We start from the raw sequence: 14,442 nt of genomic DNA, 5'->3' as shown, positions 1-14,442 counted from the left end.
ATCTTTTGAGAATTAAGCAATCATTTCCTGACTTGCCAAGGATTAAATTTAGATGCTTGGTTGAACATGAGCCTTATCTCTCCAGCCATCACTTTTAATTGGAGCATGTAAAAGGATAACATAGGGTTTTAGTTGACATCATAGTCTATTGCCATGGAAATGTAAACATGGGTTTGTATTAAACTTGTCTCCAAGCAAGTTTTAGGGGTACAGATAGACTGGGAGACAGGAGATAAATTATGTAAAACAGATCCTCTCAATGTTGGAGTTCCCCAGGAGCACAGACCTGGGTGATGTCATCTTGTCTCATGGCTTTAAATACCATCTATACACTGATGACTCTCAAATTTATATCTCCAGCTCAATCTTTCCTCTGAACTCCAAACTCATATATCTGTCTTCTTGACCACTTCAGCTGGATGTCTGACAGGCACCTCAAGTCTCACACATCCAGCCTGAGCTGTTAATACTGCCCTCTCTCTGTGCAATTTGCTCTATCACCATCTCAGCACATGTCAATTTCCCCTTCCACTTGCAGAGGGCATAGAACTGGGGGTAATCCTTGACCTGTCTCGTATTCCTCTGCAAATCCTGTCAGCTCTACCTTTAAAATACAATCAGAAGATGCTCACTTCTCCCCACTTGCACTGTTCAAACTACCATCGTTTCTAGCCTGGACTATTAATTGACTCTTAACTGGTCTCCCTGTTTCTGTTCTTACAGGTCACATCATGTCACTTGCCTGCTCAAACCCTCCAGTGGCTTTTCGTTTCATCCAGGGTAGGACCCACTGGCCTTCAACCATCAATTATCTCCTCCTCTCCCTTGTTTTCTTCTTCACACTGGACTCCTGGTAGCTCACTGATCCTACGAGGTGCGCTCCTGCCTCTGGGCCTTTGCCTGTGCTCTTCTTCTGGGGATCTGTATGGCTTGCTTCCTTTCTTTCGGTAGGTCTTTACTCAAATCACTTTCTTGCTGAGGCTTTCTGTGGCTAACGATCTAAAATTACTCTTTCCACCCCTGTTTCATGCTTTATTTTCCTCCTTAGCAGTTCTGTAACAGGCTGTGAATTTCACTTATTTCTACTGATATTGTTTGTTTCTGCCACTAGAATGTAAGCTCCAAGTGGCAGGACCTTTGGCTGTGTTTTTCATTGCTGTATCCTCTGCCTTTAGGGAAGTGCAGAGGCACACGGTATAAAACCAATAAATATTTGCTGAGTGAATCATTTTAAAAAACGGGTGATACATGTCATAAGAAATAAAGACTAGTGAAAGCATGATTAACAAGTGTCTAAAAAAATTCATCCGTTATTGGGTTTTCATGGGAATCTGTCTTTGGTGGAGCTCTAACTTAATTTTCCACAAGAACAGACTTGATTTCTCTTATCTTTGCCATTTGGAACTTCAGAGATGATTGTTCAAGAAGGAAGAGAATAATTAAATAAATACAGGTGGGTAGTAAATAATGTTCATTGTTTGCCATGTTGGATGAGCTAATGATTTTTAAAAATTATTAGCACACAGAGCTTACTATTCATAGTGGACTGAAATTAGAAATGAAAAAAGCTGCTCATTGATTGCATTAGCAGTGTCTGGCACCCAGTAATGTAATATATAAAGTGAGTTAGACTTGGATACTATCCAAGAGGGCTTAGTTACTGAAGTAGTTTCATTTCTAAAGTGATTCTACAGTACAGGCATTGGTGTCCAGGTTGGTTATAGTTAAGCTTAGACAGAAACTAAGAAACAGTAATGGAGATCCTATCTTTAGACCTGAAAATAATAAATCTTTAGTTGCTATTCCTTGCCAACTTATAAAGTAAACACTTAATGAATGCACAGACTATAAGCCCTTAAATGAACTGTAGATGAAAAGGGCAATAAATATGTGCCAGAGCTAGCGGTACAATGATATAATGGAAAGATAAAGGTTGAGAAACCCAGGTTCCCACTGACTGGCTCTATGATTTGGGGTGAGTCATCTAACCTCTCTTAATTACCTCATCTGTAAAATGTGGAGGATGGACTGATAGGCTTCAGTGGTCCTCCAAGCTCTACATATTATAAGATTTTTTGACTTTAATCACTGTGGTAGGCAGAATTATGCCCCACCCCCACCTCAAGAATGTCTACATCCTAATCCCTAGAACCTGTGAATATGTTATATTACATGGCAAGGGGGAATTAAGGCTGCTAATAAGCTACCTTAAAATAAGGAGATTATCCTGAATTATCCATTTGGGCACAATGAAATCACAAGGGTACTTAAAATGTAGAAGAGGGAGGCAGAAGAGTGAGTGTGAGAGTGAAGCTATGTGAGAAGGGCTTCACCAACCATTACTGGATTTGAACATGGATGGGGAAACAATGGAAACAGTGAGAGACTTATTTTGGGGGGCTCCAAAATCACTGCAGATGGTGACTGAAGCCATGAAATTAAAAGACGCTTGCTCCTTGGAAGAAAAACTATGACCAGCCTAGACAGCATATTAAAAAGCAGAGACATTACTTAGCCAACAAAGGTCCATCTAGTCAAAGCTATGGTTTTTCCAGTAGCTATGTATGGATGGGAGAGCTGGACTATAAAGAAAGCTGAGTGCAGAAGAATTGATGCTTTTGAACTGTGGTGCTGGAGAAGACTCTTGAGAGTCTTCAAGGAGATCCAACCAGTCAATCCTAAAGGAAATCAGTCCTGAATATTCACTGGAAGGACTGATGCTAAAGCTGAAACTCCAATACTTTGGCTACCTGATGCAAAGAACTGACTCACTGGAAAAGACCCTGATGCTGGGCAAGATTGAAGGTAGGAGAAGGGGACAACAGAGGATGAGATGGTTGGATGGCATCACCGACTCGATGGACAAGATTTGTGAGTTGGTGATGGACAAGAAAGCCTGGTGTGCTGCAGTCCATGGGGTCACAAAGAGTCGGACACGACTGAGTGACTGAGCCAGTTACTGAGCTGAAGAGGCCATAAGCCAGAATGTGAGCAGCCTCTAGAAGCCAGAAAAGGCAAGAAAACAGATTTCCCTTAGAGCTTCCAGAAAGGAATGCTGTTCTACAAAAGACTTGATTTTAGCCCAGTTAGACCGGTATCAGACTTCTGGACTTCCAGAATTATCAGTATTCAATTTGTATTGTTAAAGCCATTAGGTTTTTGGTAATTTGTTAATGGAAGGGATAGAAAAATAATACAAGCAAAATTGGACCCAAGTTTATTACAGATGCAGGCTTTAAGTAAAAATCCTATACTCTGGTATTCTGTAAAGATCTTCAGAAGTAGCAATAATCAGAAACCATGAGAAGCCTGTTAGAAAAATTGTGGGAGAGTATATGTGTGTGTGTGTCCATGTGTACACTTGCGCTAAGTCACTTGAGTTGTGTCAGACTTTTTGTGACCCCCATGGACTGTGGCCTGCCAGGCTTCTCTGTCCAGGGGCTTCTCCAGGCAAGAATACTAGAGTGGGTTGCCATGCCCTCCTCCAGAGGATCTTCCTGACCCAGGGACTGAACCCTCATCTCTTACATCTCTTGCATTGGAAGCCGGGTTCTTTACCACCAGCACCACCTGGGAAATTTACCAGCAATTCATGTGAAGAATAGAAATCTGGGTATCTTATAAAGAAAAGAAAATGTCAAGAGAAGAGAGATCAAAGATTACCCACAATGTAAGAGTTTCTTCTCTGGATCTCACTGTACTCATCTATAAGTATAGGGAAGGACTGGGATAAATAATCTCTAAATTTCTCTAGCTCTGAAATAAGCTTTTAAATGCTGATAGATGCTAACATGGGCTTTTGAGACCCTCCCCTCCCCAAAGTTTGAAGAGTATTCATTTTAGAAAGTAACTATAATTGTCTTTAATGTGTAATAGTCAAGCTTCACAGAAAGCTCTACTTAGTTTAACAAGGAGGGGGCTCTGAATTCTAACCCTGACATTCTTATTCAGGTAGATTGCATGGGGAACTTGTTCAGCTTTCCTTCTCTTCTGTTACTTCCCCTATAGAAGTATGGTAAAATTTTAGTTAGATGGATTTTCTAAAGAATGAATTATTTCAGATGTCTCAAGGTTTAGTCCTTTATGTATTGAATAACTAAACTTTAAATATATTTGATGGAACTATATCTAAAGTAAAACTCATGCCCCATTTTTATATACAATTTAATGATTACCATATTCCCTTCTCTTGAAAAGAGTCATGACTAATAACATCAATTACTAGAGTAATGCTCTAGACAGCAGTTGGCAAGCTATGGCCTGCAGGCTGTTTGTAAGGTGTGCTGCTGCTGCTGCTATTGCTAAGTCGCTTCAGTCGTGTCTGACTCTGTGTGACCCCATAGACGGCAGCCCACCAGGCTCCCCCGTCCCTGGGATTCTCCAGTCAAGCACATTGGAGTGGGTTGCCATTTCCTTCTCCAATGTGTGAAAGTGAAAAGTCAAAGTGAAGTCGCTCAGTTGTGTCCGACTCTTAGCGACCCCCATGGACTGCAGCCTACCAGGCTCCTCCATCCATGGGATTTTCCAGGCAAGAGTACTGGAGTGGGGTGCCATTGCCTTCTCCGTTGTAAGGTGTAGTTTTTTATATTCTGTACATGTTAAAAAAAAAGGTGTGTGTGGGGGATATATGACCTTAGACCCTATGTGGCTCAAAAAGTCTAAAATAAACATTATCTGGCTCTTTGCAGAAAGGTTTGCTGACTCCAGCTCTAGAGAAAGATGTGTAGGCCTCTTCATCAAATGTCCAAAACTAGACTGAACTTTCTTATGTCACTAAACGAAAAACATTCATCTTGGCACAAGGTAGCTCAAGTATTTGTGGAAAAATAAAGGCTCCAGGCATTTTTTTCTTCTTGGCTGAGCTGCAGGACTTGTGGGGTGTTTAGTTCCTGAACCAGGACTCCAACCCCAGGTCCACATCAGTGAAAGTGCAACAGTTCTGTCCACTGGACTGCCAGGCAATTCTCCAGGATCTTGGCATTTAAAATTCTTCTGTTGCTTGTTGATACACTCTCCTCACTTTCAGGGTTTTTTTTTGTACTTACTACCTGCCCCTGGCAGTCTCTCCCCCTTTCTAATCTCAGTCTGGAAATTTGATAACCTAGCTTATAAACACTGTAAACGATGTAAGATTTAGTCAGTTATGTGAATACCCTAAAACTAGTTTTTAAGTAAATCACAGGTGGTTTAGTGCAGGGATTTGGTGACTAATTTTGCTGGTCCCAAGACCTTTATACTTATTTCCAGGTTCTCAGCTGTCCTTTGAAAAGGCAAGGTGTCAGGACAGATAAGGTCTTACTGTAGTGTGATCATTTTTTATTTTTATAATATAAAAATAGCAGTATATCTGAAAAGCCACTCACCAAAAAATTAAACTCAAGCAATCTAAATGGTAGGATTTTCTTGGAACATTTTTTTTTCTTTAAATAAACATTACTTTTACAATCAAAAAGGCGATTTCATTAAAAAAAAAAAAAGATATCTTGTAACGATCTCTCCATCCAGTCTCACTGCCCTAACTCAACAATTTTCATCTAGCGTATTTTGTTTATTCAATGACTTTAAAATGGTTGTATATACTGGCTTTTTAATTTTACTCACATTTGGTTTGCCATGGGTAACCTATGGTTACTCTTAACACTGAAAAATAAGCGGTAAATATGAAATGCAAGAAAGCTGACAATCAATATGGTGAAAGATGACTGCCTAAAATTTTGGCTTCGGCTCCACCCATTTTTCTACACATTCACACATATAATACCCAACCTGGATAGTGTTACAGCTCAAAACACTTTCCTCCATTTAGTGTGCAAAAAACAACTCTATTAAGTGGGCACATTCTCGGAGATAAAATGACTTGGCCAAAGTCACTCGGCTAGCCAGGGAACAGGTTTAGCAGCGTAGTCAAGAAAATAGGAGCAGGTCTTTGGAGGCGCTCCTAGTTAAACGAGAGCTTTCACTACACGCTGGCCTTTATGTTCCCTCATCTGACAATGACCTTTACAAACTCAAACCTGCCTCTTCTACCCTATCGAGGCACGTGAGGCGGGCTGCGGAAATCTGTGGGCTAGTCGCTCAGTTGTGTCCGAGTCTTTGTGACTCTATAGACTGCAGCTCGCCAGGCTCCTCCGTCCATGGAATTTTCCAGGCAAGAATACTGGAGTGGGTAGCCATTCCCTTCTCCTGGGGATTTTCCCGATCCAGGGATCGAATCCGGGTCTCCCGCACTGCGGGCAGATTCTTTACAGACTGAGTAGCTCACATCCCAAGTCAACACTCCATCCCCAAAGCCCTAGTTCCAAGGCAGAGAGGAGAGAGAGCACAGTTCGCCCCTCGCTGGAGGCGCAGCTTCTGCGCGCTGGTCCCGAACTAACCTGACCAGGTCGGTCATGCAGGAACCCACCACCACCACCGCCGCCGTCTCCGCCTCCTCCTCCTGCCACTGCCTCCCAGGGTCCCCAGACGCGGCCATTGCTCCGAGTCGGCAGTGTCCAACCTGGACGCTGCCCTTTAACCTTTGCCCCACCCCGTAACCAGAGACGCCGCTCCCACGTTCCCTAACGACGCGGGCCTTCCGGACGCCCGGGTGGGTCGCCCACTTGGGTGCCCGAAATAACCCCATCCACCAACTGCCCCCAGTTCTTCCAGGAATTATCTTCCTGCACAGCCTCTCGTAGCTGAGCCATCCTACGAGTTCCAGACTCCGCACAGCTCGCCGCGCACGAGGTAGGCGCGGAGGTAGGAACTTTCAGGCACTAGGGGGACGCCCTTCCGAGCGCCCGGCCTGGCGCGGCCGGGGACGCGCACGCCGCCCGGCTCTAGGGCCGCCGAGGGGGCGGGGCGGGGCGGGACGTCCGGGGACGCGCACGCATCCGGCCCGCGGTGCGCGCGCAGGTTGGTGCGTCGGTCGGGGGCGCGCTCGGGTAACCTGTACCCCACGTAGTCGCCGGTTACCGATCCGACTTAAGTTCCAGGTACCTGGACTGGGGCTGGTGCGGGGAGGTTGGATCCCGAGTTGCACAGGTGGCGCTGAGGACCGTGGTTTACATATATCCAGGGCTCGCCTTCTCTTCCTATAGAGAAGGCCCCTGTCCCAAAGATGCCCTACTCATTCCCGTCACCCTGGTCCCCTCAAGAACGAGCCCCCAAGGCCAGAGGCTGCTCTCTCTCCACACCTAGCCCGCCCCCTGGTTCCTGATTAAGCTCAAGACTCTTTGGTTTTTCCTGCCTGATTAGGGGATCTTACAATTTGGGAGAAGGTGTCCCCTTTTAGAGCGGGGTGGTCATTCTTTGGGTTCGAGCTGATTGTTTTTCTTGAATGCTGCCCCTTGGAGAAATTACTTCCCCTGTGTACTTCCCTCGTGCGCCGTATGACGTCGACGTGACGCATCAGGACGCCACCCCTTTCCGTTCCATGACGTAAGCTGGGCACGTGTTTCCGTGTTTGTCATCCCATCTTAATTGCGAGAAGGTAGACGATGCTTTAGACGTGTTTGTATTCCCCAGACTGCCCATTGAAGTACCTCATGTGACCCTATCTTGAGGCAGCAAAGCTCTGTAAAAATTGTATTTCTGCATTTCCTTCTGTATATTACACGTCAAAATCAGGAAATAGAAATTTCACAACTAGCTTTCAAGGGAAACGGGCCACAGTAAATTGTTGCCTATCTGGGAACGATTATTGTGCTTTGTTGTGTAAAAAATACTACTGGGAGATCATCCCACATCTGTGTACCCCGCTCAGAAGCCAAAGAACGCTATTCGGTGACCTCTGATTTTGGAGTCAGGTTTCCCGCCCCCCACCCCCCCCCCCCAATTGTCTAGAGAAAGTCACAGCAGCTGTGCTTGTAACATTTTAATGCTGCATAAAATCTTGCACTGTCAAAAGATAGTATTATGGCTGTTCAGGAAACAAAGACAGATTCATTCCTTCAGGTGTCATTCTAAGGTCATGACAGTTGTAGAATTGGATGGGGTGTTGTCACCTTAAGTATAGTTTGGTTTCTGGAGCAGGTTTGTTCCCTGTAGCATTTTACCTAGTGAATCACTTAGGCCAGCTTCAGCAGTAGGCCAACATTAGTCTAATTTGTTTCTATTTGTCAAGCAACCTTTAGTCTAAATTCATGACTTTTTTATTCATTTTACTAGATGTATACTTTTTACAAAAACAAATTCACTTTGATGCTTTTCTCTTTGGTATTTATTTGAGAAGAAGTTAGGTATAGTGGACTTTGAGGGAGATCTGGATTTAAATTCCAGTCCTGCTTGGTAGGTTTGTGACTTTGAGTAAGTTACTTAGTCTTGCTCAACATTAGTTTTCTTATCTTTGAAATGGGAACAGTAATATTAAACAGAGGATGAGTTAGTTGTTGGGAAGTAAATGAAATTTCAGCTAGAGATGGGTAGTATAGTGCCTGATATTCAGTAGATTTTGAGAATGTCTTGGTTCTGTTTCCATTTTTCATAGAAATGAGTGATGAAATAATAATAGGTATTATGGGAAAACACATGGAAGAATAATTTTGTAGTGTAGGTAAGGTCCTTTTGCTTTTATCCAAAATGACTATTTCTGTTTTGCATATGATCTAGATAAGCATCCTTTCAAGAACTGTGACATCAATAAGCAGAAATAAAAGTGGAAATGTTGCAGAAATAGGAAAAAAAATAGACTTCAAAGGGATAATAGGTCTAGTATACTATTCAAAGACAAATTGTAAGTTATGTCATCTGTAAAATGGGAATTCTAATATATGCCTTACCATCCAGAATTGTGGAGGTCAAGTGCACTAATGTTTATGGAAGCTCTTTATAAGTGATAAAGTGTTATAAAATGTACTTGATTTTTATGACTGATAATACAGTGCATTAGATGTTTACTCTTATTTTGTGATGACATATTGAAATGGTGGTGGGAGGCCATCTATTAAGTGGTCAGAGGAGGACCTTGTTTTATATTTGCAGAAAAGATGATTTGAACACTAAAGTATAAAGCTTTTTCTACTTCAGAGATACTTTTGGGTGTCCTCAGTATGTAGGGTCACAGTGGGTTTTTTGTTATTATTTGTTTTTATGATTGTTATTTATTTTTTTGCCCTTTATTACTCTGAAATGTTTAAAATGGGTACTAGTTTTCAGCATTTATCAGGGAGCTGTAAATCCTCATAGGGCATAGTATATGAAAACTAGAATGAGCACATCATTTACTTGCAATTGTAACTTGCAGGAAATTAATTTGCTTTTGATGTGGGATTATCCTTTCAGATTGAGGAAGAAAATGATCATTTAAATTGACTTATTCACCTCTGAAAGTGGAGGCTTTCATTTAGAAATCTATTAAGAGGAATTCATGTACTCCCTCCACCAGCCCCATGGGTTTCCAAGTAATTTAGAGATGATTTATTGGTTTTACTTTTGTATTTTCAAGTGTAAGAATTTCTTAGTGCCTTAGAGTCAAAAACTTTTAGATCTATGATAGTTTGTGCTGCTTAATATCTGGATAGGTGTGTGTTTTCATGATTTAATGGTTACCTAGATTTTTGCTACATCTCACATATGCTATTTTCTACAAGATTTTTTGAGGGCATAATATCTTTTCTTCATACCTAAATATTTCTGTAGCTCTTGTCTCCTTATTAATCTTTATTAAAAGATGCTTCTTGATGCTTATGGTGTACTAGGTACTTCTGTTAAACACTAGAGAGTCAAGACAGTTCTGCAGGGAATAGATCACTAAGCAGGTAATTATACTGTGGAGGGGAAATAAGAAAGAGGTGTATCAGTAAATACACCTACAAGTAAATACCTTGTAAGTAATAATTGCAAGTATATTTGCTTCTTCTGAAATTTTGCAGTTTTATCAATCAAGTTCTTTCTCTTTGTGGGGACACAGAGGGGGGTCTCCTAACCTAGCAGCATGTGTGTTTTTTGTGTCAGGGGAGAGGATTGTCAGTAAACCCTTCTTGAGAAGGAAGGACCTGCCAGTTGTAAGACAGAGTAGGGCAGCTTTTAAGTAGAGTGTGGCAGCACAGAAACTGGCTTTGAAAAGGGGGAGGCAGTTAGATTTCAGGGGTTGCTGCTCCTCCTGCAAAGTCTGTGTCTTGAGTAGGCGAGCAGTAGTGAGCTAGGCTCTTTTGGAGGGTCAGTGCAAGAGGCTACCATAAGACAGGAGATGAGGTATCAAGCAGGAGACACTTCTGTGTACTGCACCAGTTTCCAGGAAGGTTGTTATTCTAGTTCCTTTGGATATTCTGATCATCATTCTTTCCTTCTTCTTTCAGTGGTGATTTGCAAGGCAAGTTAAAATGTCTCCAGAAGTGGCCTTGAACCGAATTTCTCCAATGCTCTCCCCGTTCATATCTAGCGTGGTCCGTAATGGGAAAGTAGGACTGGATGCTACAAACTGTTTGAGGATAACTGACTTGAAATCGGGGTATGTACCAGAACCAATTCATCCATTTCCTCATAACAGACCTTTCTCACCAGGCTTGTAAAAGTTGAACACCACAAAAATTCATCAAGTCATGCCCTTATGTGTTAAGTTGGTTTTGTCCAGTTGTTGACATTTTATGTTTCAGGTTATTTAGTTGTGCTGTGGGCCATTGCCTCATGATCAGAATGGTGTGTGTGTGTGTGTGTGTGTGTGATTAAGGCATATCTCTTTGTTAACAGTGTGCCATGTGGTTTTTAGCTAGTGTGTTTTTCATCATTGACTTGTTTTCTTGTTCTGTGTTCTGTGATTCAGTATGCACTGTAAGAGTTGGGATTTGAGATTGTGAATCTGACATTATTTGATAGTCTCTCCTAATAGGAAAATTATAATTGCTAGTCCAAAATGAGTCATTTTTCACAATGGAGTTGAAACAGTAATATCTCATGCCTAGAAATGTTGCATTAAAAAAAAACCAACTTTTTATTTGGAAATAGATTTACTTAAAGAATAGTTACAAAAATGCTACAGAAAATTAATGCTGTTACATGCTGATAATTGTTCTATAAGTCTTATTTGAATTTTACCAGTTTTCCTGTTAATGTCCTTTTTCAGTCCAGAATCCAATCCATGATACAGATTGCATTTAGTTGTGATGTGTACCTTATCTTCCAAATCTGTGACAGTTCTTGTCTTTCATTGTCTTCCATGATTTTGAAGCTTTTAAAGATAGCATTGGTTAGTTACTTTGTAAAATATTGCTCAATATGGGTTTGTCTAATGTTTTCCTTTTATCAGAGTATTTCTCACTCTGATACCCGCCCTCAGTATTACAGAAGGGATGTATGATTTTCAGTACATCATTAAGATTGTGTGTACCAGGTTTTGCCACTGTGAAACTGATTTTCCCTTTGGAATTAGTAAGTACATTGTGCAGTGTGTTTGACATTGTGCAGATGTTCTGTTTCTCATCTTACTTTTGTCTGTTAATTTCAACCTCCATTAATGGTTCTTGCCTGCAATAATTGTTATAGTAGTTCTTGGATAAGAGTGATTTTTAATTTCCCTTTTCCTCCTATACTTAGTCACTTAATTCTTCTGTAAAGAAGCATTACCCCTTCCCTGCCAATTATCTGTTTATTTATGTCAGTATGAATTTTGAGGCATTTATTTTATTCTTAAGAGTCATAATCCTCAATGAACTGTGTTCATTAATTCTTTTGCTCAGTTGTTCTAGCCTTTGTCATTGGGAGCTCTGTCAAGTTGTCTTTGGAGCATATCCCCATCATTTTTTGAACATTTTCTTACTAGAGATACTACATTCTTGATTTAGCTCTTCTTTTAAAAGGTCTTTTATTTTTACTTTCTACAAATCTTGCTATTTTCTGACTAAGCTGAAGACCTGGATATAAGTAAGATAGAGAAGACTAGGTTAGTTGGACATTTCATTGGAATGGTACTATGCTTTTTAAGTAATCAGTGGGTAGGGGTTTCTTTTTGAGGTGATGAAAATGTTCTAAAATTAGTAGTAATGGTACATGACTCTCTATTATTCTAAAAATGACTGATTTATGCACCTATAAGGGTGAATTTTATGGTTTGTGAATTATCTCTCATTAAAGTTGATATTAAAAAGACAAACCTGTGTACCCAGGGTTATTTACTGGCTTGAATGGATAGGACATGGAAAAAGATCTTTCTTCTTTAGTTTGTCACAAATATTCTTTTCAGAGATATTGAAGATGTGACAGGACTGATGGCAGAGGACTGGGAGCTGGTTTATGTCAGATGGTAAAGCACATAAACCTGAACTTCCTACTCTTTTGTTGGTATCCTGAGAGCACAGTTGGATTCACCCAGATAAAGTCACTTTACTTCTTCTTTGTAGACTCCCTCTTTGGTGCTCCCAAATTCCTGAATGTTTAGTTGAGTGTTTAGGCACAAATAGTGGATCTGATGATTAATTTGAAATGAATCAACTAAACCTGGCCCTGTCTGGACTAAGTCTGTAAAAAATACTTGAAAGGGTGTTTAATGACTTGTAGTATTTATGGAGTTTACTTTCTTTAGATTTAGAAAAGGAATAAAATTATCTCTACCTACATTAACAAACCAGCTACAGATAAAATGGTGTGAAAAGCCTTATTAATCTAGAGCATTATTGATGCCTTTTATGTAGTACTTAACCGAAAGATTCATGAAAGTTCTTTTGAAGCTCATTAACAATTCTTTCCTCAGTGTTTCAACCAAAGTATGAATTCCTGAAGTTTCTATAGCAAAACAATGGCAGAGTTAGAGAAAATAGTTTTTTTTTTTTTGGTGTGTTGCTTTTGGCATTTCCCTTTCTTTTAGACCAGCAGCCAACTGGTGGCTCAAACTGTAAAGAATCTACCTGCAACTCGGGAGATCTGGATTCAGTCCTTGTGTCTGGAAGATCCCCTGGAGAAGAAAATGGCTACTCACTCCAGTATTCTTGCCTGGAGAATTCCATAGATAGAGGAGCCTGGAGGGCTAGATTCCATGGGGTCACAAAGAGTCGGATATGACTGAGTGACAGACACTTTGATTTTTCAGTCAGTTATCAGAATTGGGATCCATGTTTGGAATTTCTCTTAACTCAAATGTTTAAAATGAGGAGACTAATTTTTATAGATCACAAGAGCCAGTATTGTTACCATAAATAGCTACTTGCTCTTGAAGAGATGAGGTACCAGGGTTTTTGTATTCTAGGTCTGACTCACAAAAGGACGAGTTAGGCAAGAATCTATGCAAAGTAAGTTTTTTTTTTTTTTTTAATTTTAAATAGCAATTCACTTTTCTTTCTCTTATGGTAACTAAATCTCTCTACCTTATGTAAGATTATGTGTGTTTCCAAATTCCATTGCTAGGCTGTCAGTATCAAGGACAGGATTCTTATTTAAAATATTTTTATGTCTCTGTATAAAAACAAAAAATATTTTTATGCCTTGAGAAACCTGTATGCAGGTCAGGAAGCAACAGTTAGAACTGGACATGGAACAACACACTGGTTCCAAATAGGAAAAGGAGTACGTCAAGGCTGTATATTGTCACCCTGCTTGTTTAACTTATATGCAGAGTATATCATGAGAAACGCTGGGCTGGAAGAAGCACAAGCTGGAATCAAGATTGCTGGGAGAAATATCAATAACCTCGGATATGCAGATGACACCACCGTTATGGCAGAAAGTGAAGAGGAACTAAAAAGCCTCTTGATGAAAGTGAAAGTGGAGAGTGAAAAAGTTGGCTTAAAGTTCAACATTCAGAAAACGAAGATCATGGCATCCGGTCCCATCACTTCATGGCAAATAGATGGGGAAACAGTGGAAACAGTGGCTGACTTTATTTTTTTGGGCTCCAAAATCACTGCAGATGGTGATTGCAACCATGAAATTAAAAGACACTCCTTGGAAGGAAAGTTATGACCAACCTAGATAGCATATTCAAAAGCAGAGACATTGCTTTGTCAACAAAGGTCTGTCTAGTCAAGGCTATAGTTTTTCCAGTAGTCATGTATGGATGTGAGAGTTGGACTATAAAGAAAGCTGAGCGCAGAAGAATGGATGTTTTTGAACTATGGTGTTGGAGAAGACTCTTTTTTTTTTTTTTTTTGGAGAAGACTCTTGAGAGTCCCTTGGATTGCAAGGAGATCCAACCAGTCCATCCTAAAGGAGATCAGTCCTGGGTGTTCATTGGAAGGATTGATGTTGAAGCTGGAACTCCAATACATTGGCCACCTGATGCAAAGAGCTGACTCATTTGAAAAGAGCCTGATGTTGGGAAAGATTGAGGGCAGGAGGAGAGGGGGACGACAGAGGATGAGATGGTTGGATGGCATCACTGACTCAATGGACATGGGTTTGGGTAGACTCAGGGAGTTGGTGATGGACAGGGAGGCCTGGCATGCTATGGTTCATGGGGTCGCAAAGAGTCGGACACGATTGAGCGACTGAACTGAACTGAACAGAATGCCTCTGTAAGTTCTACCATGGTGTCTT

At 40.9% G+C, this 14,442-nt stretch overlaps 2 protein-coding genes and 1 pseudogene across 4 annotated transcripts in view; 2 read left to right on the top strand and 1 right to left on the bottom strand.

Moving 5' to 3' along the window:
* RBKS (ribokinase) overlaps positions 1–6,622 on the bottom strand; it is a 94,892-nt gene extending 88,270 nt beyond the window's left edge. For both annotated transcript variants that reach the window (XM_019970495.2, XM_019970494.2), the window contains exon 1: positions 6,375–6,622. In XM_019970495.2, the coding sequence (XP_019826054.2) occupies positions 6,375–6,622 (248 nt within the window). The remainder of the gene's footprint in view (positions 1–6,374) is intronic.
* Positions 6,623–10,285: 3,663 nt separating this feature from the next.
* Positions 10,286–14,442, top strand: part of BABAM2 (BRISC and BRCA1 A complex member 2) — a 418,531-nt gene continuing 414,374 nt past the window's right edge. For both annotated transcript variants that reach the window (XM_019970491.2, XM_070798114.1), the window contains exon 1: positions 10,286–10,429. In XM_019970491.2, the coding sequence (XP_019826050.1) occupies positions 10,302–10,429 (128 nt within the window). In that variant the 5' untranslated portion in view covers positions 10,286–10,301. The remainder of the gene's footprint in view (positions 10,430–14,442) is intronic.
* Positions 10,291–14,442, top strand: part of LOC139185633 (mitochondrial import receptor subunit TOM6 homolog pseudogene) — a 29,077-nt pseudogene continuing 24,925 nt past the window's right edge.

Source organism: Bos indicus, chromosome 11, assembly GCF_029378745.1.
Source record: "Bos indicus isolate NIAB-ARS_2022 breed Sahiwal x Tharparkar chromosome 11, NIAB-ARS_B.indTharparkar_mat_pri_1.0, whole genome shotgun sequence".
Classification (NCBI taxonomy): Eukaryota; Metazoa; Chordata; class Mammalia; order Artiodactyla; family Bovidae; genus Bos; species Bos indicus.
This window is presented reverse-complemented; position numbering and strand designations above follow the sequence as displayed.